This window comes from Babylonia areolata, chromosome 21 (assembly GCF_041734735.1).
Source record: "Babylonia areolata isolate BAREFJ2019XMU chromosome 21, ASM4173473v1, whole genome shotgun sequence".
Taxonomy (NCBI): domain Eukaryota; kingdom Metazoa; phylum Mollusca; class Gastropoda; order Neogastropoda; family Buccinidae; genus Babylonia; species Babylonia areolata.
In genome coordinates this window covers 20,224,657-20,252,199 of record NC_134896.1, presented here as the reverse complement: position 1 = coordinate 20,252,199, position 27,543 = coordinate 20,224,657, and the positions used below count along the sequence as shown (strand labels likewise).

The 27,543-nt window shown below is 38.0% G+C and overlaps 1 protein-coding gene across 2 annotated transcripts; it reads right to left on the bottom strand.

The window, feature by feature from the left end:
* LOC143296495 (heterogeneous nuclear ribonucleoprotein L-like) lies at positions 1-27,543 on the bottom strand. 2 transcript variants are annotated; one of them, XM_076608458.1, is made up of 17 exons: positions 27,398-27,543; positions 25,669-25,833; positions 25,179-25,217; positions 24,015-24,088; positions 20,155-20,230; positions 18,048-18,133; positions 17,287-17,383; positions 16,652-16,715; positions 9,986-10,048; positions 8,759-8,916; positions 5,840-5,971; positions 3,729-3,850; positions 3,334-3,464; positions 2,897-2,970; positions 2,241-2,298; positions 891-980; positions 1-454 (listed from the first exon to the last, which is right to left on the bottom strand). In XM_076608458.1, exons 1-17 carry the CDS (start codon positions 27,449-27,451, stop codon positions 399-401), a joined length of 1,539 nt encoding a protein of 512 aa, XP_076464573.1. In that variant the 5' UTR covers positions 27,452-27,543; the 3' UTR covers positions 1-398. The 2 variants fall into 2 exon arrangements, with proteins under 2 accessions (XP_076464573.1, XP_076464574.1); XM_076608459.1 differs by lacking the exon at positions 9,986-10,048.

Below are 27,543 nucleotides of genomic sequence, written 5' to 3'. Positions count from 1 at the left end.
TGACTTCTGACACACAACTCTTTATTAAAACAACAGTAATACACCCTTGATTCTAAATTCAGATGAATATTTTTATAGTCCTGTTCAGAATAGTTATCGTCAAATCAAAACCATTCTTACAAATGGAACATTAACAGTATCTTGTTTCCTTCCACTATGCTACACAACCAAAATCATGGCCACCATGTGCAGAATATCAGACGCTTGCAGATAGTAAATGAAATAATACTTAGGAAAAAAGAAAAGAAAAAAGTTGTCAACACGGTAAAACTGAAAACAGCATGACTACAGACTGTCCATTAAAACAAGGGGCACAGGGTTTTGTGAATGATGTGAACATGGATCTGAAGAGCACAATGACACAAGTTGCTTGCTGCCGACACTGGATGCTTCCATCCTTACAATGTAGGAGCTGCTGAGAAACACAGCTTGAAGACAAAGGGAGACTTGGCGCCTGCAACAGAATCAATTCACTGTCAAAGAAAAAAAAATCTCTGAGGAAATATATCATTAGGCAAACCATTCAGTTAACATTTGATAAATGAACTGCTGTTAGCATTTCATGCACTTAGTGTAATCAGTCTTCAACCCAATTTTCTTTATATATTTTTATCAATTCTAAACTATGAACAGTACTTCACACTGAAATTAATACAACCCTACCAGCTTATGAAGAACAGAAGCAAATTACACTTACCCTCTCCCCCTACCCCCCAAGAAACATGACATTGAACACACTGGGAACTTTGTCCCATGAGGATCAATCCAAGAGCTTACCTATTCCACTATACTTCGTCCCATGCACCTACATCAATCCACAATTTGAGCTTACCATATAAATTTGACAGGGCATTTCCTTCAATATCTTCCACAGCATATCTGACCCTTACCTGGAATGGGATGGTGGTTGGTCATAATCAATGCTTCAATGGCCTCACTCTTGCTCTCAAATTCCAACAGTCCTGTGGAACTTCTCTCCGCTGAAAAAGAGTAATTCCATGAGAAGCAGGAAGAGAGAGAGAGGGAGGGAGGGAGGGAGCAGGTACGTAAGATAAAATGACAACTGCAAGTTGAATTATTAACCACAAAGGGACATATCAACGAAAAACTTTGCTTCTGAGAGTAAAGTATTTCCCTTTAAACAAAAATGAAAGGATCCAAAAGCATCTGAAAGATGGTTAGAATGCAACCCAACATGCATCTTACTGACTTATCTTGGCAGGCAGGCAGGCATAATGCTTTTAATGTTCAAACCCTAAAATTTAGGATAATTCTGAAAATTACCAAACGACACAACTGAAAACCTACAGCACATGGGGGTAAGACCTGAAAGCAGCTCATTACAAAGACAGCCCCAACCCTCCATGACAGAACTTTAAACCAACATGGTGTGATCTTTCACCTGCAGGCATTTTAAAAACTGACAGGCAAATAACTAAATGATCGGACTTTTGGACTTTCAAAGAGGGACCAGAGTTTGACCCTAGTTAAAACCTGGTGGATTAAAGGCTGAAAATAATTCTTTCCAATCTTCCGGTCACTATTTATAGCATACAACTTCCCTCCATACCAGTAACAAAATGAAATTTTTTATATCACTAGTTTGGAGTGTGGAGTCATACTGATTATTATCCTTCGTAACATTATCAAAAGCTGCTGGACATTCTTGCAATTCAATCCCTGGTTTCGGCGATGGCACCAGGTGGGTTAAAGGTCGAGATTATTTCGATCTCCAAGGTCAGTATGATAGTATGTGTAGACCTGCTAGTGCATGTACCCCTTTCGTGTGTATACGTATGCAGAAGATCAAATACACACGTTAAAGACCAAGTAATCCATGTCAGTGTTCGGTGGATTATGAAAATAATAACATACCCAACATGCATCCCCCCGAAAACTGAGTATGGCTGCCTATATGGCACGTGTGTGCGTGTGTTTGTGTGTCTGAAACCCGACTGAATGACACAGGAAACGAATGATGAATGCCCAACGGCAGCCATCAGTTGGCTCTACCCAGGTATGCAGCCTGTTGTGTAAATGACCCTGTGTTTGTAAAGCCCTTAGAGCTTGGTCTCTGACCGAGGATAGGCGCTATATAAGTATCCATATCATAAAGTATCCATATCAATTTAACACCTGACCAAATTCCCATTACACTTTTAGTGTATTAGACTTTTGAAGTAATACACACAAACAAGAACACACATCTATCACGGTTAAGTATGTGTAATTAAACTTACTTTTTGAAGGGAACTGCTTGACTCTGATTGGTCGCTTTCCATAGCAGCTCTCGAAGATCTGCAGAACAAATAGTTGATATGCATAAGGCACTCGCTACAGCAAAAAAAATCAGTATCTCTATTCACTCACACTGCAATAGTTGATACTTCTTTTTCTAAGAAAAACTTTCAATTTACTCATACTTTAACTCACTGTAATGTTAGTTTCTACACTGTCTGAAAAATAATGTGTATTATTTAACATGGGTAATTCCTCCATTGGTAGTGGAGTGCTGGCTTAGTGATAATGTGTCAGCCATGAAAGTGAGTGAATCTGAAGTGTGTGAGATCATTAGTATTTTCTCTTCCATTAGACATTAACTGCGATCTGGATGGCAGTCATTCAGAAGAGATGAGAAATTGAGGTTCCATGTGTAGCATATATTTCACACATGTAAAAGAACCCAAAGCAACAAATTTGACAGAAAATAAACACTTTTGCAGACTGAAAAAACAAGGTGGTGCAACACTCTCCTCTAAGCAGCCCAATTTCACAGAGAAATTTGTTGTGACAAAAAGAAAGTAATATGAATTTCTAATCAGATCACTCAATGGTGCATGCACTATTAACACCAACCACCAAACAAAAACAAAAAAACACCATATCTAACACCTACCTCTCCCAACTCATCTTCAGTGATGGCAGGGGGAGCGTTGAAGAAATGCAGAATCTTGGCAGGACTCTGAATGCCTGAAGGAAGGTTAAGGAATACAACTTTTGTCTAACTAATCAACCACCATCTCTTCCTTCACTCTTTGAACACAGTTATTACAGTTCTTTGCAGGTGATTAAAAGACAAGGTACTTGCAGCAAGACTTTACAAATTGACTCATACATATCAACATGTTTTGAACAACTCTTGAAATCCAACTGGTTGGGGTTGCATTTGAAGCATATTAATGAGACAATCATAAATCAATCATAATATGAGGCTATCATAAATCAAACTAGATCTAAAAATGGACAAAGAAAAAGTAGCTAGCCAAATCTGTTGTCATTCCCTTTAGCAGATATCTAAAATGCACACGGCTCAACATGGCACGGAAAGGATACGGTTCTTGGCAGCAGCCTCTGGGTTGGTGAAGCGGTTGTTGCGGTTACCCATGAAGTCTTTGAAGGATGGGGTTCCGTCCGGCAATTCATGAGGGTTCAGCACATCCTGCAGGAAAGCCTGTTTTGATGGGCTGTAAACATTACAGAATTCAATTACAACTCTGCAACAAAGAAACTGATTGACAATCTTCCAAATTATAGGCACGATGGCAATAATTTTTGTAGGACATCAGCTGATGTTACAGGCACTGAACACATTAAGACCTAGAATCTGGCAGTGATCCAGATATGGATGAAGTAAAAGGGGAATACCAAAGTGGACAAAATAACGAAAGAAAATAGCAGTTTCGGAGTGTCCTGAATTAAGACAGCATGGATGAATATCATAGGCTTACCTCAGCTGCACTTCACCACCAAAGAAATAGCAGTTGTGCAGATTCTGAATGGCACGGTCCACAGAGATTCCATCTCCAAGCTGAACCATAGCTGCTCCCTCTTTGCTCTTCAGGAACTTGATCTGCAATTATCAGTACAGCACAGGTAATCAAGTGCAATTCTGCAACTGTCAAGACAAATCAGCAGAAAACAGTGCAGCACCAGGCAAATTTTAAAAGCTTGCCAGATTCAGTACATAAAAAGTATTTGTTTCAAAAGACAACCTTTTTTTATTTTATTTAACATATCGATTCCTTTTCTTTCTTTCTTTCTTCTTTAAAAAAAAAAAAAAAAAAAAAAAAAAAAAAATAATGTAAGCCTATGTAATGTATATTTAATTATTCTTTGTTAGCGTACAAAGCAATTTCAAACTGAGAATGATTTTTAATGTTGGACTTCAATATGAAAATATGGATACATATACTGTGTGTATCCTCGGTCTGATCAAGCTTTAGCGCTTTACAGAGTCATTTGCCAAACAGACTACCTTCCTGGGTAGAGCTTTTGGGCATTCATAATTCATTTCCTGCGTCATTCAGTCGCATTTCAGCTGAGCGCACACTCTCAGACATGTGAAAGTTTTCTTCATGACCATTTTGTTTATTTACCCCACCATGCAGGCAGCCATACCACGTTTTCCGGATTATGCATGCTGGGTACCTTCTTGTTTGTACCCACAGAATGCTGACAAGGATTACAGAATTTTCAACATGTGTATATCAACATCTGCATGCATATGCACATGGGGTTCAGGTACTAGCAGGTCTGCGCATATGCTGACCTGGGAGATCTGAAAATTCTCCACTCTTAACCCACCAGGTGCGACAGGGATTGAATTAAACACTTGTGCAATAATAAAGCGCTCTTACCATTTTACAACCACACCCGTCAATATTACACATACTCCAAATGTTTTAATTCTAACTCAGTATCTTCTCCAAGTATGATGACAAGAAACTGATCAATATCCACTGTCTTGCCTTTTTGTTCCTCCTGGAAATTATATTCTTAAAAAAATAATAATAATATTAAAAAAAAGTTCAGGTTACCACAAAATACAATAGTTTCAGTTTTCAGTTTCTAATGGAGGTCTCAATGCGCCTTCAGACAAATCCATCTGTGCTACATTGCATTTGCTAGGCAGATGCCTGACTAGCATTATCCAATGCACTTCTTGCAGTCAGGCACTCTGAACAAAACAACTGATTTCCCAATTGTGGTTTTGGGTGCCAGCATAATAAAATGAAATATATCTTAGAGTTGTAATTTGCATTTGTGTTGATGTTTGGAAAACCGCATTCAAAATGTCCACACGCTTTGATTCGTACTCTTGTTGCTTATTCTTTTTGTCATTCTGAGCTTTCGTCTGTTCCGGGAGCCTTTTTTTCAACATTGAAGATGGAAAACACTGTTTGTCGCTAACGCGCCATGAACATCAACATCCCATTGCGCACGCGCAAAGATGCTGCTCCACGTCTGCAGCAGACGACACTTTCAATTTCAATTGACACATTCAAGCTTGCTTTCTTGGTGTGTCTTTTGAGTAATTTTCTTTCGCCTCTATCAATTTCTGAGTGCCAACTGGGCACTCTTGACAGAAAATCTGCATGCCCAAGCCAACTTTTCGTAGCATTTGCATCCGCTAAATTCAAACCCTGCATGTATATTTGTGTACCTATCAGAGTGGATTTTTCCAACAATATTTGTCAGAGGACGAATTTTGTTGCCATAGTTTCTTTTTCATGGCAAATGCTGGCTCAAACTGGATCCCCATCTCATCCAAATGGCTTGACACTCAGTTTGATTTTCCAGTCAACCTTGGGAGGATCAGTAAGAGGGGGCAACAAACCCAGACACTCGGGAACTCTGTATTGGCAGATAAATGTCTTAACCATTCTACCATCTTCCTAAATAAACACTGAGGAACAGACAGAAAACAAATCCTGATCACACACTTTTACACATGTTAACATTCTTCCACACTCACACTGAGTTCATCAATGGTGCTCAACATACATTCTGTGTACTGTAAACAAATTCCAAAAACTGCATGCACTCCTGTAGCACTTACCCTGACAACATTGCCATACAAGCAGAAAAGGTTGAAGAGTTTCTCACAGTTGATCTTCTGCATGTTCAGGCCATAGACCATAACCACACAGCCCTGTCCACCAGACTGAGGACCCATGCCCTGGGGATCATACTGAAAGAAAAAAAAAAACAAAAAAAACTGCGAGTCATCTACATACATTTTTACAAAGCATATTTCTCTGAAGAAAATGTACTTGAAATGATATTCAAACCTTGTCTCAGTCCTATCATTCATGGTCAAATATGATTTTACCAAATATAAGGCTCAAGTTTTTTCATCACTGACAAGGACAAACATTTTTTTATCAATTTACTGTCTTAACCAATCCTATGCGTTCTATTTGCAACATGTTTATCAATATCCTATCACTGACTACCAGTCATCTGGTAGTCACTCCACAGACTGAAGGATACAAACTGATAAAACAAGCTCTTGTGAGATACTTCCACTTTGTCTTTTTTTGTTTGGTGATTTCCTGCTGCATGTAATTCTTCAACCAACTGCAAGTCTTCAGTGACTGAGCTGGCACCGTTTGTAATTGCTGCCAAGTCATTACGGTGACAATGGTAGTCCCAGTAGAACTACTGGTTACCTAAGTGTGGTTTTAATCACATCAGCATTATTGTCAAACTGTGTCAATGAATTTAACTGAGCATGTTTTTTTTAAAAGATAGCCACCTATATTTTCCAAGAAATGATTCTTTTCCCTGATTTTCTGTGTCCCAAAGGATTTTTCTTTCTTGTGGTGTTTTTGAATTTCAAAATGAACCCAAACAAAATATGTATGGAATAAGAAAAATGTCAAACTTGTTAACAGAAATGGTCATCAATAAATTCTATTTCTTCTGTCAGTTTATCATTTGTTTTTGATATAATTTTATATATATTTCTTCTGTCAGTTTATCATTTGTTTTTGATATAGTTTTATTCTCTTCAAACAATATAAAATAACCCTGGTTTTAGATAATGGATAGCGTATCAGAGCATGACATTCAAACCTTGTCTCAGTCCTATCATTCGTGATCATGGTCACTTCATTTAAAAAAGGCTCAATTGTCTTCATCACTGACAAGGATGAACACTTTTTAACAGAGTAGCACTTTCAGTGTCAAGTGTAAAAGACTGGTGTCTATGACTTACATTCAACGTTATTCTATTCATGAAGCAGTTCTTAATGGTGTCATTTAAAGAAAAAATAGTAATAGCAATACACATTAGGTTTGTACATGAAATCAATATAGTCTTATTATTATTTGATTATATCTTCCACGACTTTGACCTTTTACCCGATCCTTTCACCCCTTTTGAAAGTGAGAATCACAAATAAATCAAAAAGGAAAGAAGTCTTATGCACTTATGTACCCAAACTAGTATATAACGCACACTCAGAGAAAAAGAGAGACACAGAAAAAGGTTCTACTGATAAGGATGCCTCCCTCTCAATCGTGCGTTTGAGCGTGTCTTTTCCTTCAAACTTCAGCTCTGTATTCATACACACTAGCTTTATTTTAAATTTATGGACAGATCCTTATTAGGCAAATGCTGAACAGTGTCAGAACATGACATTCAAACACTTAGTCCAATCATTCAGTATCAGTTTAAAACAAAAATCAGTAATTCTCACCACCAAGGACAAACATTTTACACACACAAATATGCTGTTTTCAAAGCAGACCAGAGAACTCAAAGATTGGTGCCTGTGACTAGACCAGTGACATTCATTCAGCACAATTCTCTTCCTGTGGAAAGATTATACATATGAACAAGACAAGACGGTCAAAGTGTGTTCTGTGCACTTGTGCAGCCACAGGCTTACATGTCTGATATAATAAATGGTGATAAAATAAGGACAATGGGAAAGGGAATATGAAATGAAGTGTATACAGCTTTCCTAGCCTCTATAATTAAATTAAAAAAATTTTAAGTTGAATTTCTTGAAATTTTTTGGAGAAAGATTTCAATAGGCAGCTATTGGTGAACAGCATCAGATGATGACAATCAATCCTTGTCTCAGTCCTATCATTCATAATCATGGTTAAATCATGAAAAAGGCTCAATTGTTTTCATCACTGACAAGGATAACACTGTTCACGCACAAACATGCAGTTTTAAATGTCCTTAGAAGTCAAAAATGTCTGTGGGTGGTATTTAGCACAAAGTTATAGGTTGGTTTGGTTTTTTTAAGTTGTGTACACACACACAAAATCTGCATATAAACTAATTCAAATCACACAAGCGCATGTCTTCTCATTTCTGAACTTTATCACTTTGGGGTCAAGCAGAAAGCACAGATCAAATGAACAATGAAAGAATGTATACAACTGTGAAGTGCACTTATGTTCCTGAACTAATCACATTAACACATGGAAAGGAAGACTGAAAGATGACATATCTTTTTCCTTTGCAAAATTTTTTTCTTCAATAAACAAATTGTTTCAAATTTTCTTGATTTTCCTTAACTTAGACATGACTCACCCAAAGAATTACAATGATATGCATCTCCCCTTGAACAGTATCAGAACATGACATTCAAACCTTGTCTCAGTCCTATCATTCATGATCATGGTCAAATCAAAAAATAAGGCTCCATTATGATCATCACAGACAAGAATGAAGACTGTTCACTCACTGATGTTAAACTTTCAATACACTGACAAGTGAATGGACTGTGTCTATGAGTAATAGTAAACTGATCACCCTGCACAGCCCACAGTGTGTGGAAATCAAGACACCTCTACTGATGCCATTTCATAAGAAGAACCGCTCTCAGAAGATTCCTGCAATGTTGACTGGTTCACAAATGGCAAGGCCTTTCTTCTGGTCAACATCTCCTCATTAACTTTTGACTTTCTCTGAAAGTTTTATGTGAGGAACAGAAATCATGAGTGAAGAACTCACCTGTCCACGAGGGCCTCCAAAGCGGTCAGGAGGACCATTGAAAGGTCCACCACGTCCACCACCAAAAGAGTCAAATTCATCATAATAACCTCCTCCAAAGCCACCACCAGGGCCACCAAATCCGCCAGGGGGCCCTCCACGCATGTCAGCTGGTCCATCTGGTTGAAATAATTTTTTATGTTCGTGCAAAAACAGGTTTTCTTCCCCACCTTCTACTCCTGCCCCCTCAACACACACATTGATTCACAGATAAATACATACAAAAAAATGTATGAGAATAATGATTACAATTAAGATGTTACCCGCAAAAAAGAGGCAAAATACCACTTAACTTTTAAACAAATAAAAGCAGCAAAATGCCAACAGACCAATCTAGATTGTTTATTACTGTACTAGAAGAATATAACATCAGCAAGGATCATGAGAAGCAAAAATAAAGGTTCACAAATGGAGATAATTGCAAGATAGATTTTTAGCTAAGATGGATTTTTAGCTATCAGAAAATGTTTCTATTTTATCAAAAATACATATTTTGTAGATCTTTCAGTGATCTTTACTTATAGTGTGGGTATGGAAAAATGTAGCCTGTGTAGTTAAATACTTCTTTTGTAAATATTTCAATCATCTTTACTTATGGTGGATATGGGTGATCTCAAAATCAATGATAACTTGGCAGCATCTCAGCATATACAATATCCCACCCTCTCCAAAGGTACCAAAATAATGCAGCCACTAAATCCTTCAAACATTTACCTCTCCAAAGGTACCAAAATAATGCAGCCACTAAATCTTTCAAACATTTAGTCATTTCATGTTCTATCAAACCATCAGTTTCAAGTGTTTTATAAAATGATCAGCTGCAAGTGTTAAAACAAAATAAGTGTTAAAGGAAAAGAGCAAAATACTAACACACCAATCGACTAAACTGCAATGTTCATGATGTGGACAAAAGATTGTATAAACAAAAAAAATTACTGTTCCCTTTCCCTGAGCAACTGTGCATTAAGCTGAAAAGAAATTTGATCCTCAAACGACTTGATTCACCACTTCAGAATGAAACGAAAAAACCTGTAATCAAAACCAATCATCCAGCAAAAACCAAAAGAGAAGTACTAACAAGTTCTTGAAAAACTAAACAATTTTCACCCCCCCACCCCCCCCCCTTTTTTTTCTTGGAAAAGAAAGAGGTCCTAGACTACTCATGCTGTGTGGTTAAAAATGACTCACTTCCAAAACGGGGTTCCTGAAGCAGAGGCTGTCCGCGCTGTTGCTGCGAGTGTGGATCTTTGCCTGCAAACCATCGACTCACAGTCAATTCCGGCAACCACACAAAAGATCAAACGCGCAGTAGTCTTGCCTGCAGTCCACTCTCTAAACTTCACCTAATTTTCGCTGAAACCTTAACAAGGGGGAAATGGAAGAAAAAATGTCCAATCAACCTAAAACATATACCGCCCAGATGAGAGTCATTTTCTGTTAAGATCCACCATGAGCAGTCCAGTGATCTTAGTTTCTTTTACAAGAACAAAAACTCCCACCCATGTGAAAAAAAAAAAGTTTTTTAATGACAAAAAAAATTATGCCCTAGCTGTAAGTTCTTTCTGAAAAATGTTTTGAAAGTCAAATAATGGCCCAATCATGAAATGTCTTCACTGAAAAGCTACTTTCTCTACCGTTTTTCTGTTTGTTTGTTTTTGTTTTGTTTTTTTAAAATATTTATCTGTAAACTATTTATATTTATTTTTTATTTATTTTTTATATGAGCAGATGTGTTGAATGCTGACATGGGGTACTTCTGCACTTTCACACTCTACAATATCTTGAATCTTTATGGCACATTTAGTATCTCAAAATAACATCCTTGGGGAAAGGGGAGGTGGGGTGTATGGGAGGAAGGAACAAAAACTCTACAAAAAATAAAAGAAAAAAAGCTGCAATAGTAATAAAATTAAAGTTTTTAAAAATTCACAAACATATCACTTTCCATTCCAAATCTGATAAATGCTTCCCCTCATCTAACAGTGTGTACTTAGCCTGCCTGATAGTCTGAAACCAATGTTTGCAAGAGATGTAACATTCATGTGTACAATGAAGTCTCTTTGGTTTGGTCATCTCAGCCCAAGGCAAATGGGAACAATGCAGAAAAAGCCAGTTTCTGTGTCTTTTTCACACACATACATACATATATATATATATATAAATTATAGTCGAGACAACACTAAACCAAATCTCCAATATACTCAGCTGTTACTGCGGTATGACCAGAACACTAAATTTATTTCAATCTGCAAAGTGGTCCCGTTACAGCAGACCAGTGATGCATCTAATGGCCTGCAAGACCGCTTTAACTGAAGAGCACAAAAATGGTTCTGAACAAAAGCAAGGGAAGTGGTCACAAATGCAATGACACTCTTGCTTTCTGGCAAAAAGAACAGAGCTGAAGTTTCTGCCTTAAAACTCCAACCCTAACCTGCATGTGATGGACAAATGCGATTTCAAGACTACTGTTATAAAGATGCAATGCCAGTACAAATATTCTGGTGCAAAAGCAGGCACTCCCACAAGGTGTTTAAGTTTTCTGCTATGAAGATTACTTGTTCTGTATCTATGCTGAATAACTGGTTGATCATGAAGGTTTCTGATCCAGATAACTCTGTCACCAATGACAATCTTTGCCCTTTTACCAAAATCACAAAGGAAGCCATCAGATTTGCACAGCCCATAACTGAATCCCCATATAAAATCACGGTTAATGAAGAGTGCCAACATATCATGCTTCTCCAACTGCATGATCTTAAAACACACACACATGTAACATGGCTCACCCTGCTAATTGTTATCTGGTTCTTATCAAACTAAGAACCAGAAATTCCATTCTAAATCTGAAATGAGGTGGGGATGGGGGGAAAAGCACATCAACAATTTCTAATGTCAAGATGACAAAGAGAACTTAAAGCACACATAACTTGTGCACAACACACCATAACAAGTACCTTAGGGTTTTCTAAGAAAACTTTTGAGCAGAATGTAACAAACAACAATAGCACATTCTGGGAACACACTTTACCCATGATGGAGACAAAGTACACACAGATGCCCCAATCTGTTCCCTTGGACACTGCAGTGGTCCAAGTGTTCAAGCAAACAGCTCAGCTCCCCCCCAAGCAATCTCTGCTCCACATAATATCAAGCACATAATCTGGCAGTCCAGTCGGATGGATGCGCAGATGCACAAAGTCACAGGCGATCTCTTTCTGATGTGGGAGCCCACTGGAAGTAGAACCTCTGCCGAGCATCATCCACTGGGCGCCCGGCAGTCTGCACGTGCACAATCCAGGGAGTTAAGAGAAAATTGGGGGAAAGGGTGGATGTTGTAAGACCAAGGTGTTTGTTCGGTTGTGGGTGCTTGCAGTCTGTTCATCCTCATGTTCTGTTGTTGCAAGCAGCAGTGAAAAAGATGGCAGGGTTTGTCTGCTGTCCCAGCTTCTGTCAGGTGTGACTGCATTGGTCTGGTGTTTGGCTAAATCGTGTTCCGACGTTCCTTTCAGGTGGTGGTGGTGGTGGTGGTGGAGTGATGCACCTGCAGATGTCAGTGGTGGTAATGGTGGTGGTAGTGTTTCTGGTATACGTATTTCTCCCACAAATGCGTATTTCTGTATAAAACACCACTGTTATACTTGGTAACAGTACATTCCTTCGAAACTGTGTTCGTTCTAGGAAGGGGTGTATTTTTGTTTTCTTCTCAAGTAGACAATCTGAGTTGTCATGCAATCACAATCATCCTGAAAAGTGTCATCTCAATGCCACCTCCATTTTCCTTGAGGTACAAACTGTCCCCGCCCAATTTTTCTTAATTTTCTCTCAAACTCATTGGAACTTTGGATTTAACTGCCATGATCATGTCAAATCATGGCTTGTTTTGAGCAGTCCTGTGAAGTCAACAAAAGCAGCACACAAACTTTTTTCATACATGTCAGTTTTGATAAAAAAATAAATAAAAAAAACAAAAAAACAAAACAAAGATGAATTAGAATAAACTCACTGGTGTTTCAAGTGAAGATTCATAAACATATTTCCAAACAAAGTCTTGAGTCAAATACTGCTTATGAATCATACTACTGACGCTTTTAGCACTACACTTAAGTGCAAGTAATAAATTCAGCAACAAGATATCAAGAACATCCAAGCTTTCCATGTTAGCATTCAGTGAACCTTTTCTTTAATCAAACTGAAAAAGATTTTGGTCACAAGATATTGTGAAAATGTGCAGACTGATAAAATAGTTGAAATAGGTAAAAGACAGGATACCCAATACTCACAGTAATCTGATTATCGAGTCCCATTTAAAATATCTGACAAAAGGTGAGCACAACCTTTTCTCATGAATTGAGTTAACATTTAATTCTGATGCACAAGTACTCCTCAAATCCTGAAACAAACTGGACGAAATGTATGAACATGTAGGAGAATCACCCAACTGGATCAACACCTGCATGTCAAATGCACGCTTTCAGTGTATCAGCATTGCCACTCTTCTGTGTTCATGAGCTACAACTTCCATACACGTGCACTCCTTGGCCCTTGTATGTCATCATTCTTATTTTCACTCTTCGTAACATATCTGTATGTATTAAGTTGAACATAGTGTTCTTGAAACACAGGCTGTTTATACACTAGTTTAACGTCATACTGCATACTCCTTGCTGTTTTTTTGTTTGTTTGTTTTCTTTACAGTTTCCTTTCTGGCAAAAATGAAGAGCAAAGTGAATCTTTTGAGAAACTGATGTTAATGACTGCACCATTATGAAAATTAAGATCAATATTCAAATAAATCAGAAGATAAGTTCAAGCTAAACTGAAGGCAAGAGATCTGAAAACTTTAAATTTCATAATTCAAGAACTATATATGTTTTATACAATACATGGGTTTCAGCTAAAGAAAAATAATATACAAAGACAAAAATCTGTAGTTTCAAATCCTATAAGTATATTTCGCTGTCAATGTACATAACTTTTGATTGAGATTTTTTCAAAAACAAAACAAAAATCATTGCACTGCAATAGACAAATCCATGTTCAAAACATTTGAGTTGAAACTCCATTCAACAGGCGAGATCAACTCAAATCCATATGTCAAAGTCGAAACTCCATTCAACAGGTGAGATCTACCCAAATCAATCAGTTGTTACTGAAATTTTGTCCAGCAACATTTAAACATTATGAACCGGCACACCCAGTCAAATAGGTCTATGCCGATGTTTCATGCACCACAATGTAGTTAAAAAAAAAAAAAAAAGAAAGAAAAAAAAAGGAAAAAAAAAAGGGGGGAACTTTCAAAAATTATATCTATGAATACATGTATATTATAAATGTGCCAAACAGCCATGTGATGTCGACAGAAGATTTGTCCACTTGCTTGCTGATTGGCCTCCCATCTAGGTTACATATTCTTCGGCACCGAACGTTTTAGGTGAAATTTCAAGGCATTAACGAGTTATTGATGTCATTTAGTTGATGACCCACAATGAATCCATGTTCTGCCATTCACAATCTATATTATGCTTCACTAGCCAATTGTCTCACGCACCATGGCTTCAGTTGCTCTGAATCTGGTCAAATGAATCGACCAACTTCTAAAATCAGCACTCTTCACAGGGATCGCGTTAACGCACGTTTTTCGCGTATTTGACGCATTTTGATTTTCGCTGACGCATTTTCACAGCGCTCACGTGTAACACTTACGCAAAACAACTTTTACTCCAAGCCGTATCGATGAAACTTGAGGACTGACTTGGCAGCTAGGTTTGCGATACTGAATCAGACGGTACAAGACAAAGTGTCTGTGCATGCGGAGCACTGCGAGATGCCTACGTGACTCTTAACAGCTACAGCCAATTAACAGAGTACGCGCGCACACAACACTGCTTAGCTGACGAGTTTTGGAACAGAGTGGCATCATTACAGGGCGTGACCCTGTAGCGGGAAAGTTAAGCCTTGTTTGACTGCTGAACGTTAATTGGCTAGCCTAGGCCCTAGCCTACTAGCGGTTTTTTGTTTTCCACTGTATCTCAGTCACGGAATCGACTCAATATGATTGTCAGGGCTTGCGGTGAATTTCAGCGCCGACATGAGCGGTGAAAATAGGTGAGTAAACCTTTGATTTAGTGTCATAGGTCTGACGCAATTCTGACTCTTACGCGTTTTTTTGCTGACTTTGCGTAAGCTGCACGCGTTTTGAAAAAGTCTAGCGCGATCCCTGTCTTCATTATGCACTCTTCCTTGTCTGTTGCTTCCCAGCTAGCAAATATCACTTCAAACAATGAACAGGAAAAAACATCTTGTCTTCTGGTCTATTCATGTTATAAATGCTATGTTCCATTCAATGAACTGCAATGAATACAGGAAAAACTTCTACATCTGGCAAATGAAGTATGTACCAAATGCATTACTGAAGTCACTACATTCCCACCCCCATCCCCTTCAGAATTTATATAAAACAAATCCACAATGAGAACTTCAAACCTCAAGTTTATCTGAAGGTCAAGCAATTTTTTTCTTCCTTTTTATCAACAAATGTGGTGCAGCATATATGAATCATTCTGCACACTCTCTAGACACCTTATATAAACTTGTCACATCATCATCATTTAGTATTTGATTAGTTTGATACAGCTTCAGTGACCATGACTGAAACCTTACTCAAAATATCTAAGCACACACACCTGAAGTTTTTTTGTTATTGGTGTTTTCAACCTAAATAAGCTTTTTTGTTATTGTTTTTTTTCAACCTACATAATTCCATCAACATTTCCCTTCCCATAGATACATCATTATGCACATGCTGATCACAGGTAAAACACTCACTCAACAAACACAGGTTTTATCACATATTTTGTTCCTCAAACTTTCTTATTTAAAATCCTTCAAGTTAGGTCTTAGCAGTTGGATGGAAGAAAGAAAGAGAAAAATTAAATGTACACACCAAAGCTAGTCTACAAGCAACCACATACATGATGGGTTTCCACAATTTTCATTCCAAGGAGAACAAAACTGTGATGCAAATGACAAAAATAAATCCATGGAGCCTTCAAAAGCAATCAAGATGGTTGTTAAGCCCCCTAACTTAAGCAGAAATGAAAAGCAAACACAACCAAGTTCACATTTTAACGAAATGTTTTAACTTAGCATGTGCACTTGGTCGATAAGCCAATTCTGTCAAAATGTGTAAAAGTCTTTTCCCCATCAGAACTATTTTTTGTCAAACAATCAGCTTGACAAGATTTTGGATGTAAAAATATTATTTGAATTGCTATACACCTATCCAAAGCATTATACTAATGCTTCTGAGTACTGTTTACAACCACATGTGTGAACGGACACCTTGTGATCAGTTTCTTCTTGGTTTAAAGTATTCCAAACTTTTCAAAAGTAAAATTTCATCTGAAACAGATTCCAGCATATTCCACACACACAGAAGTGAAAAAAATATGTGACTAATATAAACACTTACATTCCGACAATTCAGTTATTTTCAATGTATCCTAAAACTCTCTTGGTCATACATCAAGATCAAGAATTGTGCAAGGAAAAACGAAGACCAGGAATATCCATGATATGAAAATGGTGTACAAATGGTAAATTTGTTTGAACAGGACAGAAATCAGACCCCTGCCAGAGTCTGCACAAGTGGGTCACAGTGAAGTATGTGTAGTTAAATGTAGTTTTGTGTCCTCTGACAGCCTTTTGTTTCAGTCATTCAACAATTGATTCAACGTCAGTGTGGCTCTTATTGAACCAGGTTAGGGATAAATCATTACTAAAGACAAAAGCGTGATACAAGACAAACCAAAATCAAAAAGTAAAGAATTTTTTTAAAATTTATTATAATCTTACCTAAACTTGGATTAGTGTAGTCCCAGCTTTCATTGTCATTTTTCACAACGTTCAAACGGGTTGGCTGAAACACAATAAAAAAACATGCCTAATAAGTCTGACAACCAAACATCATTAAAAATAAAAATCTGAACGAGAATCAAACAACTCATTTGCCCTTTTTCAACATTGTTCATTCAAATATTCGGCAAATATCCGTTCAAAAACATTTTGAAATTCAATGCAATCTACGATCAATCATATCTATGGAAATATAAATCCCTGTCTAAGGACAAGCTTAAGCACTTATCTATTCATACATTTATATTTAGAAAACTATTTTAGTTTGTCCTTACAATATGACCTGGTCTCCAATTCAGTCTTCTAAAATTTTGCAACTGTGTAGTTTTCACTGATCTCAGAATACATTTGCAATAATACATGGACTTGTTGCATAAAGAACATGGATTTTGTTTCATAAAGATCACAAACATCTATCAATTTATCAACTTACTTACAAAAATTGCTTCTGTGAATTTGATTATATTCAAGGCCATTATTACAACTGTCAAAGCACTCCACTCCAAGAAGGGTGACATGACTTGAAACAATGTGGATGCCAGACAAGTCAAAGGGGGAAAGATATGGCAACATACCTTTGCAAACTCAATTTTCAGAGTGCAGCATCCAGAGTAGATGTCAGCGCCATTGAGAGCCTGCTTAGCACGCTTGGCAGATTCCAGGTTGTCATACCTTTCACTTAGTCAAGGACAAGTTTCCCTCCACAAAATAAATTTGTACCACTACCACATTACTACAAAACCTGTAAATGTAAGAATAAAACAGCACAGAGTAAAAACCTAAATTCTGTGTAAATCAAACAATCTATATGACACACTGGCACAGACTCCAGCAGAGGTCTTATTTCTATTGCAAATCTAACTGCAATCACATTCCTCTGAAACTAACAGTTGAGTGGAAAAGGGTCTTCTGGACCCTAAAGCAAAAATAGTGTACCTGGTGTCATTCACATTAAACCAGCAAATTAATATTGTTATCAAGCTCAATACAAGGCATGGAGCTTTATTCCACAAATGGAAAGAATGGCTATGGCTATTAAAAAAGACAGCCAATCTCCTAAGAACAGCTTCAACTTTACATCACAGATTGAAATAATTTCTGAGGACTGGGATAGATCTTGGAAAAGCCATCAGCTTCCTTAACCCTTTATGTTTTTAACACATGCATACCTGAAGCTTATGAATAAACTTTTTCAGTCTTTGTTATCTTCATCTTGGATACTTTAAGTAAAACATTATTATGATCATTGCCACATGACACAGGCGAAGAGTTGCCCCCAAACTCCCCTTTCTCTCCTGAATTCCTCTACCAATAATACTAGACTTGCAAAGGATACTCCACCATAGCCTGAACACCATTTTTCTTGAAGATGACAATACGCTGCACCTGTCCATAGGGGCTGCAGATGGTGTGCATGACATCCTAGAACATACAAATCAAAAGCATAATCTTCCAAAGCCACCCTCTCACTCAAAAAGCAAACTAAACAAAAACAGCAGTTTGCAAACCAAGTGAACTCATTGTTGTGTTTGCAAACTGTCTCAACACCCCAAAAAACTGTGAAACGTTCTGCTAAAATATATATGCAAAGAGGATTGTCAGGAGAAGGATTTTCCCACAATTTATCTATGTATAACACCCTACAACCAGCTATGACTCCAGAAGGGCGACTGATTATTGCTGTGTACAAAATTTACTTGTCCATGCAGATCAGCCACAAAATACCAATTTGCCATGTTCTCTAGAACATAACCTCCATTCTGCAACCCTCCTCGATGCAGCAAAATATATTCCATTCAGTACAAAGTAATAACAAGAGAGGCAAGGCCTTCAAGACTCACTTGTGACACACTAAAAAAAAAATAAAAAAAATAAAATCTAATCGTTAAAATGTGTTCTGTATTATTATAAAGCATCGCGTTTAAAAAAAAAAAAAGAAAAAAAGAAAAAAAAAAGAAGTCCTAACCATATTCGAACCCCTTAACTGACGTTCTAAAATTTAACATTTGAACATACTTTTTTTAAAGGGCGATAAATCAATTGCGGTATTCGCAGTGAGAATGCTGTTTAAATCGTATTATTCTGGTGTATCCTGGGCATTCAAAAAATCTTTAAGGGGAATTAAAAATTCTTTTTAATGGCTATTGCCGCAATCACACTGCAACATTTAGCCGTTTTCACTAGATCTAGATAGATGTACAAGTTTAGTTACACCCGCCGGGAATGTTGTACAACACGGTCGATTCAATTTCTCTTTATGTTCATTCTAGTTTTATAGTTTTAAAGTTGATATGAAAATTTAATATTCTGTTAAACTAATAACATGTAGAGCCAAGTACAAGTACTTCTAAACGTCATAAGAAGTGAAAAGAACATTTTGAGAAAAGTCAAGACTGGAATTTTTTTTCGTTTCATCGTGATCAGTTCAAGGGTATAAACTCACATGGTTTACAATTTTTAACTGTGAATTCCGACTGATTCTGTGGATATTTTTATGGCAGTTTGGGGCATAATCCATTAAGTGATGAGGCGTTCACATATCTTTCTCTGAATAAATATTTAACGGTCTCCTTCTCCAACTTTCCATCACATGTTATTGTGTATTGTCCATTGAATATAGGATTACGGGCAGGTCAACAACTTGAAACAAAATGGCGTCGTTCGCGTTCGTGAATAATATGAGCACGCGCTTTGAATGTGTATAAATATGTGTACGCAACTGATTTTTGCCCATGACCTTCAGGGCTCAGCCAACAGATCTGTAAAGTCCACTCGTCGTATTGATTTTAATATTTTCCGAAAAAGACCACTTGGGTGAATGAACATAGTAAAAGCCTTGTACACAGAGTAAAACACACAAGCTTTTTATGTATCGAGTATAATTTCAAAATGTAATGTTTAAGATGAGAAAGATCAGTTTAAAGCAAATTAAGTCCCCTAGCATTAATTAGAGTAATTTCCCTTTTTTACTATCTGCATCAAAACGTTTGCAAAATAAATAACTTCCATGCTTAACAAAAGAAGTTCCTGTTTGAACAAAAAAATGATAATAATGACTGCTCTTGTTGTTGTGCCTGTTTGAACAAAAAAATTATAATAATGACTGCTCTTGTTGTTGTGTCAGAATATCAGATCAAAGTGCCAAGTTTAGAGAATACAAAAAATATAAATATAACAGTAAATGCAGTTTGCATATAATTAGGCTTCATCTTTTTTTTCTTTTTTTTCCATCCCAGAGGTGCAATATTGTTTTAAACAAGATGACTGGTAAGAACTGAATTTTTCCTATTTTTATGCCTAATTTGGTGTCAACTGACAAAGTATTTGCAGAGAAAATGTCAATGTTAAAGTTTACCACGGACACACACACACAGACAACCGAACACCGGGTTAAAACATAGACTCACTTTGTTTACACAAGTGAGTCAATAAAAATAACTCACCACACTGATGGGATACTGGGGATTAAGGATGGTGAAGAGGACGACATGGTTGGGAGGTCTAGCATCCTCTCCTTCCCTGTGAAATATACACAAACAGGCACCCATATTATTTGAACATCCAACCTAATAGCTCAGACTATCCCATCATCTTTCTTTTGGTCACTTCATTATTAAGGAATCGCGGCATAAAGAACTGTCCTTTGTACTCTTATAACTTTCCTTGATACCGCTATTCACCTGCAAAAAAATCTGCATTCTCTAGCCGCTGAGCGCACAATGAGCATATGCTTGCTGAGGGCGCAGCCATGTTTACATTAACAAGTTTCTTGCAACAGTGACTGCCTCATAATAGCCACTTCCTGCCACACATTCAGCTCTTTTGGGTCCGATTTGATTACATTTTGGAACAGATTTGAATTTCCCAAGTTGCAAGAATTGTTTGATAAAAGTCAACAGCTTTGACATATGCTGAATGATGATTCTGAGATGATTTTCAACCATTTAAGCAATTTATGCTTGAGAATCCTGTTAAAGGTGATTGTAATGAGTGACCCAGATATCAACTGACAAAATTCCATCATCAGCAGGCATGAGATTGGGAAATTGTGATTGAGTCTGAAAGGTGGGGGCCTGGGGGCCACAACCCAGTGGGGGGTCCATGGGGCAATGCCCCTGGTAGGGGTCTGGGGGCGAAGCCCCCTGAAGCTGAAGGTCTTTCTCAATTTCAAACCATAAAATCTGCACTTGCAGACCACCAATGCTGCTGAGGTATTCCAACCCACATAAGACAAAAAATCAGTCCAATTCTTCCTAAACTGAAGTGTTTTTGCTTCCAAACCTGTAAAGTCAGCCTTGGGGGCATGATTTTCAAAATCGTGTCTCATGTGTGTGCATGTGTGTGCGTGTGTGTGTGTGTGTGTGGTTTCAATGCAACTCTGTGTATGTGAAAAAGAGAGACAAAGAGATTGAGAATAGGGGTCAGACTAGCCAGACATGGGAGGAAAGAGTTAAAGTTCATGTATGTACACTGCTTTAAATACAACTCTGTGTGTTAAACTCTTTGAGTGAGTGAGTGAGTGAGTGAGTGAGTGAGTGTGAGTGTGTGTGTGTGTGTGTGTGTTTTCAAGGAAAATATATTATTAGCACGCAAGTTTGCACTGTACCAATGTAACTGACCATCTGGTCTCTTCAGCTGTAGTCTCTGTTCCACTGACAGGCATGTGTGTTGGTTGAGGGAAAAAAGGAGGAAGTGGAATGACTGGAGGGAGGAAGGGGTGGGTCTGTGACTGGTTGTATCACTTTCAGCAGTCAAGGATTCTCATCTGGAGCTAGTGGTCAGTCTTGGCTCAATGCCAAAATTGCCACAGTCATTGACAGTGGTTTCATACCTCCCCCCCTTTATCCCCCCCCCCCTCCTTCCCTCAGCACTGGTAGGAGACTCAAGAGAGAGGGGAGGGGTACCTCAGCAAATCATGAAAGTCTGCAGGAGGGGGGTGGGGGTTGGGGAGTGACTTTCCTTCTGAAAACTGCTCTTGGGCTATTTTCGGCTGAAAATAGCGGATCTGCTGAGAGTTCCCCAACACAGACTCTGTGTGTGTGTGTGTGTGTGTGTGTGTGTTCAGTGGAGAAAGAGAGCAAGTGAGCGCGAGTGTGCACACGCCTATGTGTGTGTGGTTTCAATTCAACTGTGTGTAAAGAGAGAGACGGAGATGGAGGCAGACAGAAAGAGAGGGGAGATAGTAGGAGGAAAGAATGCAAGTTGTATTTGTGCATGTGTGTGCACTGCTTTCAAATTCAATAGATCCTCTCTCCGTGTGTGTGTGCGTGTGTTTAATACAACTCTGTGTGTACATGCAAGAGAGAGAGAGAGAGAGACAAAGAGGGAGAGAGGGACAAAGAGACAGAGAGGGGGAAGGTGGGAGGAAAAAGTGCAAGTTTGTATGTGTGCATATATGTGCATTGCTTTTAATGCAATTCTCTGTGTGTGTTTTCAATCTCCGTTTGTGTGTGCTTGAAAGTGTGTGTGTGTGAGTGTGCACGCGCATGTGCATATTATTAAGCTCTGTGTGATTGTGTGAGTGTTCATAATATTATGTGTACACATGTGCAAGTGTGAAGGAGAAAGAGAAAATAAGAAACATAGTATGTGTATATGTGAATGCATTCATGTGTTTTTGTTGTTTTTTTCAAAGTGTGTGTGTGGGCGCGCGCGCATTCAATTCAGCTGTGTCTGCGTGCGTGTGTAACTTCGGTACTCTGGCTGGCTATAGGTTTCAAATCTAAATACACTGACTCCTGCCATGAACTGTTTGTACTACAGAAGTGTCGGCTGTGTCAGAAAAGGCACTGACGTCAATAAGTTACTACAAAGTTTCGATCTGTTTCAATTGCAACACTGAATGTTACTTGTGCATACAGTGGCAAATGTTGGCAACTTCTGCTGAATGAACAGAGGGTCAAGCAGATGTACCCACAGCCCTTGGGGCTTGACAGGGATGGAGATCATGGGCATGATGTATCTGTGCGTGCGCGCAAGTTTGTGTGTGTGTGTCTGTCAGTGTGTGTGATTGACGGCATGTGTGTGCATGTCCGCGTGCGTGCTTTTCACAGTGCATTAGGAAACTTTTGGACTTCGATTTTGGTGCTCTGACAAGTCACTAGATTGCCTCTAAAGGGGTCAACGAACGACGCTTTCAAAAGAGCATTCTGTTTTCATTTTTGGCAGATCATCGGTAAACAATATAGAACGGCCCATCGGCATTTTCTCTCTTTCTTTTTTTCTTCTAGAAAACGGACGCTCCGTTTTTAATGCAATGTGAAAACGGATTTCCGTGCCTAGACTTAAGAGTTGCACCCATACAATCTGACACCAATCGCACTGTCTTGCCCGCGGTGTCAATTTTGTGAATAACGTCGCCTACCCGTGAAGTTTTTTTTTTTATTCTTCACTTGTTTTCACAATCCCATCTTGCCAGACCCAGTTCCACTTATTATCCACTCCTTTATTGATCCCTGCTGCAAAAATCCTCTAATCCTTAGGGAGTTTTCTCATTTTGTCAATGACTGAAGACGATCAACGAAATCTTTGCAAGTCGTGCAGCCCACGAGAGAGTTTTGTAATTCCGACCAAATACGGATAAGCTGAATGATGACAGAGGAACAACGGAACACTTATTCTCAATTGGTTTGCTTATCCAAACATCAGGTATTTTACCAAACGCTGTGGGTCTGTCTTGTCGATCGGTCGGACAACGTTCGTGCAACCTTCGTGGGTCGGAACCCCCCCCCCCCAATTTTCTCAACGGATTTACGTGAATCTAAAAAATGGCCTCTGGAGTCAATTTTCGGTCGGAAATCCGACTATAGTCGGAAAAATCTTATGCCTGATCAGTGACAGTGATAATGAGAGAAGATGGTTTCAGCATGATTTGATAGCCCGACTTCCAAATTTGATACTGTCAGTCATTGATTTCACTGAAAATCATTGATATTCTTTTCTTTTGTTTATGGAGAAGTATGAGAAGGTATGTTTGGGTTGGTTCACTTAGCAATCTGAATAAGCAATGAAAGAACACTTTAGGACAGAATTGCACTTTTTAGAGTAAAACAAGAACAAAATAAGATGTACAGGCATCAAGTAAAGAACTTTATAGTAACTGATGAATTTTGCCAGGCACATCACAAAAAGCACCTGAGGGACCCCTCATGAAGCGCCAATGTTTATCACATACCACAGGATAAAGGTATATTGTGAATAAATTAAGGCATTTTGCATGGTAAGTAATGGAAAACGTGAAATCAATGAGAAAAATGCGCAACTCCTGAACAAGCAGGATGACACATTCTTACTGCACACTTACCCTGGTCTTTGGATCTTCTGACTGGTCGAGAAGTTGAAAAATGATGTCTGGCTTGCAACAAAGATGGGATTCATCTGAAACAAAGTTTATTTTCATGAACATTTTCAAACACCAGATAGCAGGATTAACAGCAAGATAGGGGCCTTAATTGCCACTTTTCAAATCCAGTTGTCTGATTTCATCATACTCTTGATCAAACATCTCATGCTGGAAATATTTTCTTGGATTCTGAAGACTGCAGCAATTGCAAAGAAAAAGATAAAGCCCCCAATACCAATGCCTACATGTGACCAGACTATTGAAATGTGGTGAAAAATGGCAAAGTGGCAGTAGGTGGGGAGAGGTAACTTATCAAAGCATGGAAAACAAATGTTTTCTAATTTAGTATCGGGATGGAGTGAGACCAGTGAAAAAAGCATGTAAGCATTTTTTTTGTTTTTTTGTTTTTGTTTTGATAAGTGATTGTGTATAGCTAGTTTTGCATTTGAATGTTTTTATCCCTTTCACTTCCAGAGCTATTTGTGATCTATGAAAAATAATCACCAATCTCTCTTTAAAAATGTTTTTTTTTAAATAATAAATAAATAAATGAAAAAAATAAAAATAAAAACAAACACACAAATTAAAACTGAGCACATGGTATGTAAAAATGAGACAACTCCCAATCAGGGGGAGGAAACAGATTTCAAGGGGAAAAAATTCTAAGAATATTTTGGGGAAAATAAAAAAGAAGAATATCCAAGTTTTTTTCATGGGTTGAAATTTTTGTTGTTGCCACTGTCAATGTAGTGTAGAAAATCCAAAAAAGAATCTATCCACCTTTTCTGAATATGTTGAAATGTTCAACAGCTTTTCACTTTATAATTTGAGAGAGAAAAAAATTGAGCCAAAGCTTGCCGAGAAATTGCTTCGAACACTCATCAAGGCAGTTGCATTCTAGCAAGGAAGCAAGCATACACAAACGAGTGGCCGGACACCTGAAAATGCAGTTACCCCTAAACCATGGATATATCTGTGGTCAGAAATGAAAGGCTTCAATGTTAACTGGAATTTCATCTGAGTCAATTCAACTTTTCATCAAGGGAACTTGGCATTCCTGGCGTTTTAACTGTGATATATAAACCAATTCATTCTAAAATAAAAATATTTTATAAAATACAGTACCTCAGCATATTCCACACACTGTTTGGCACCAGAAATATCCTGAAAAAAAGATTCATCTTTAAGACCAAAAGTTTCAAAGACAGTTTTTATTCTAAAGACAAAATAACACCAACAGTACTAGTAAATACCAATCATTCAAAAAATAAAATCAAACACACTCTACAAATTTAGTCAACATAAAACTGTTGAAATGAAAACCATCCAGATTTAAAAAAAAATTCTGACAGACAGAAGATGGGCATGAAAAATGGACAATGGGTTAGAATATAAGAACTAGTTAGAATGTTGCTCTTTTTATACAACTTAATATATATGAAAAAAAGAGGGGTGGGGGGGGCTGGGGGCTCTTGTTCCTCCTAAATTAAAAAATCCATGTCACCGATATCTGCAAATGCCAGAGAACATTAACCACCGTTTTTGTTATCCCCTTTATTTCCAAATCTGTATTTTAAACCACACACACACACTCACACAATGACAAAACAAATACCTCAAATTCAATCAATCCCTGCTTTCTGCGTGGCATCAAGATGACATCTTTGACTGTTCCAAATCCCTGAACAGCTTCCACCAGATCAGATTCCATGGCATGTTCACTCAAGTTCCTGACATGGACCACTGGTGATGGCTTTGGTTTATGTGGATCCTCATTATACTGTAAGCATAATTCATTTTTCACAACCAATCTGTAAAACTAAAATCGCTAAAATTTCTGGTCACAAATGATAAAACTAAAAGACCACCCACAGTATTCCAAATAACCCATTCAGTACTAGGTTCAAAGCAAAACAGTTTTGCACATACATTGATCTCAAACATAACTTTTCTCGACCCTTAACTACCATGTGCTGACACAGTTTCTTTAACTAAGATCCAATTCAGAACCCTCAAATTTACCATTATATCTGCTATTACAAGTTTAAGTCTGACCACTCAGTTATTGTCAGATCATTTTGGTTTCTAGATTATATAACTAATGTTTTGACTTAAAAACAGCTTATTATGACTTTTTGGGTGCATTTACATAAGTTTAGCACTTATTTTCTTTGTGGGAGAGAGGTGGGCGCAATGTGAATTCACTTGAGTTTGAGCATGCTGAGCTGAGGCCCTGTTGTGAGGCAGGCCACTGCTGAGCCTTGTTTCAAGAGTCAGAGTGGCATCATGTGAAGCTTGTTCCAACAAGCAACAAAAATGACGGAGGAGAAAAGGGTGGGTGGGAAGACTTATCAGAGATGAGTGGGGTGTGAAGAGAGCAAAATAACCTACAAAGTATAATTAACGCAGATAAAAATAACATTAATAAGCAGAAAAAGAATGCATACAAAACACACAGAATGACATTGTGAAATACACTAGCCTAAAACACAATAGAGACATAAAAAAACAAAACATACAAGAGCTGGGGAATGTGTTTACTTCATTAAAATTACAAGGAATCTTCCGGATTCTGGATTGTAGACAGAAAAAAAAAATCTATCTGATGTTTTAAGTTGAGCAGTATCTTTCATTCCAATCACGTGTTCTTGACTGCGGTAGAACGCATTTTCCAACTTCATGTGTAGGCACAAAGCAGGAACTTTAGACTGTCGACCGACATGCCAGACCTGAGCCGCGCAACTTGTAAGCGCACCCATGTCTCGTTTTCGCAATATAGATCTAGTATATACTGCGACGGTTTGTCCACACACTTTAACAGTGATCGATCGCTTCCATGTGGCATTTTGTTCAATTTTAAATTTCTACTAAACGTTTTAAAGATAAAATTCAAATGATAACTGCCAAACACACTCCGAATTACCACAATTTGATGTGATCTTACTGTTAAACAACAAAAACCAGGCATACATAGCCACAATAATTACATCTTGGCGGCCGCTGCCGCAACCGGTCGACAAGTCGTCCGCGCCGCCATCTTGCTTCCAATGATTCATAAATTCAAGCGTCTACCGAATAGGTAAAGTAGCTTCGAACAGTGTCACTGCTATTGCAATCATTGTAAATTCATGTACAATCAAATGGCATGCAAACCTACGTACCTGAATAGATTAAAACCTACTGATGATATTGTAATCTGAATCAGTGAATGCGGACGCACTCACGCCATTCAAAGACAACAGGCAAAATCACGGTCCGATGTGTTTAAGTCGGGTTTTTTTTCATTCCAAATCCTTAAATGCATAAGTGGTAAACTAAATATCCAAAAATGCAAAGAACAATACCCGGCCATCATCGGTTTTCTGTCTTTTGGCGACATGTCCTTCGTAGCCAGACATTCTGAATAGTTTTCGTTGTTCTCGTCGTCTAGATGTGGAAACGACCGGTCGTGAAAGTGAGAACCGTCTGAAGCACGTTACGGTTTTCGGAA

Bases quoted from the DNA above. Each gene is read 5' to 3' on its own strand.
- LOC143296495 (XM_076608458.1), bottom strand. From the start codon at position 27,451: ATGTCTGGCTACGAAGGACATGTCGCCAAAAGACAGAAAACCGATGAT. The intron at 25,834-27,397 runs GTATTGTTCTTT...TTATGCTTACAG, and splicing joins AGAAAACCGATGATGGCCGG to TATAATGAGGATCCACATAA. The intron at 5,972-8,758 runs GTGAGTTCTTCA...TTTTTCTTTCAG, and splicing joins TTGGAGGCCCTCGTGGACAG to TATGATCCCCAGGGCATGGG.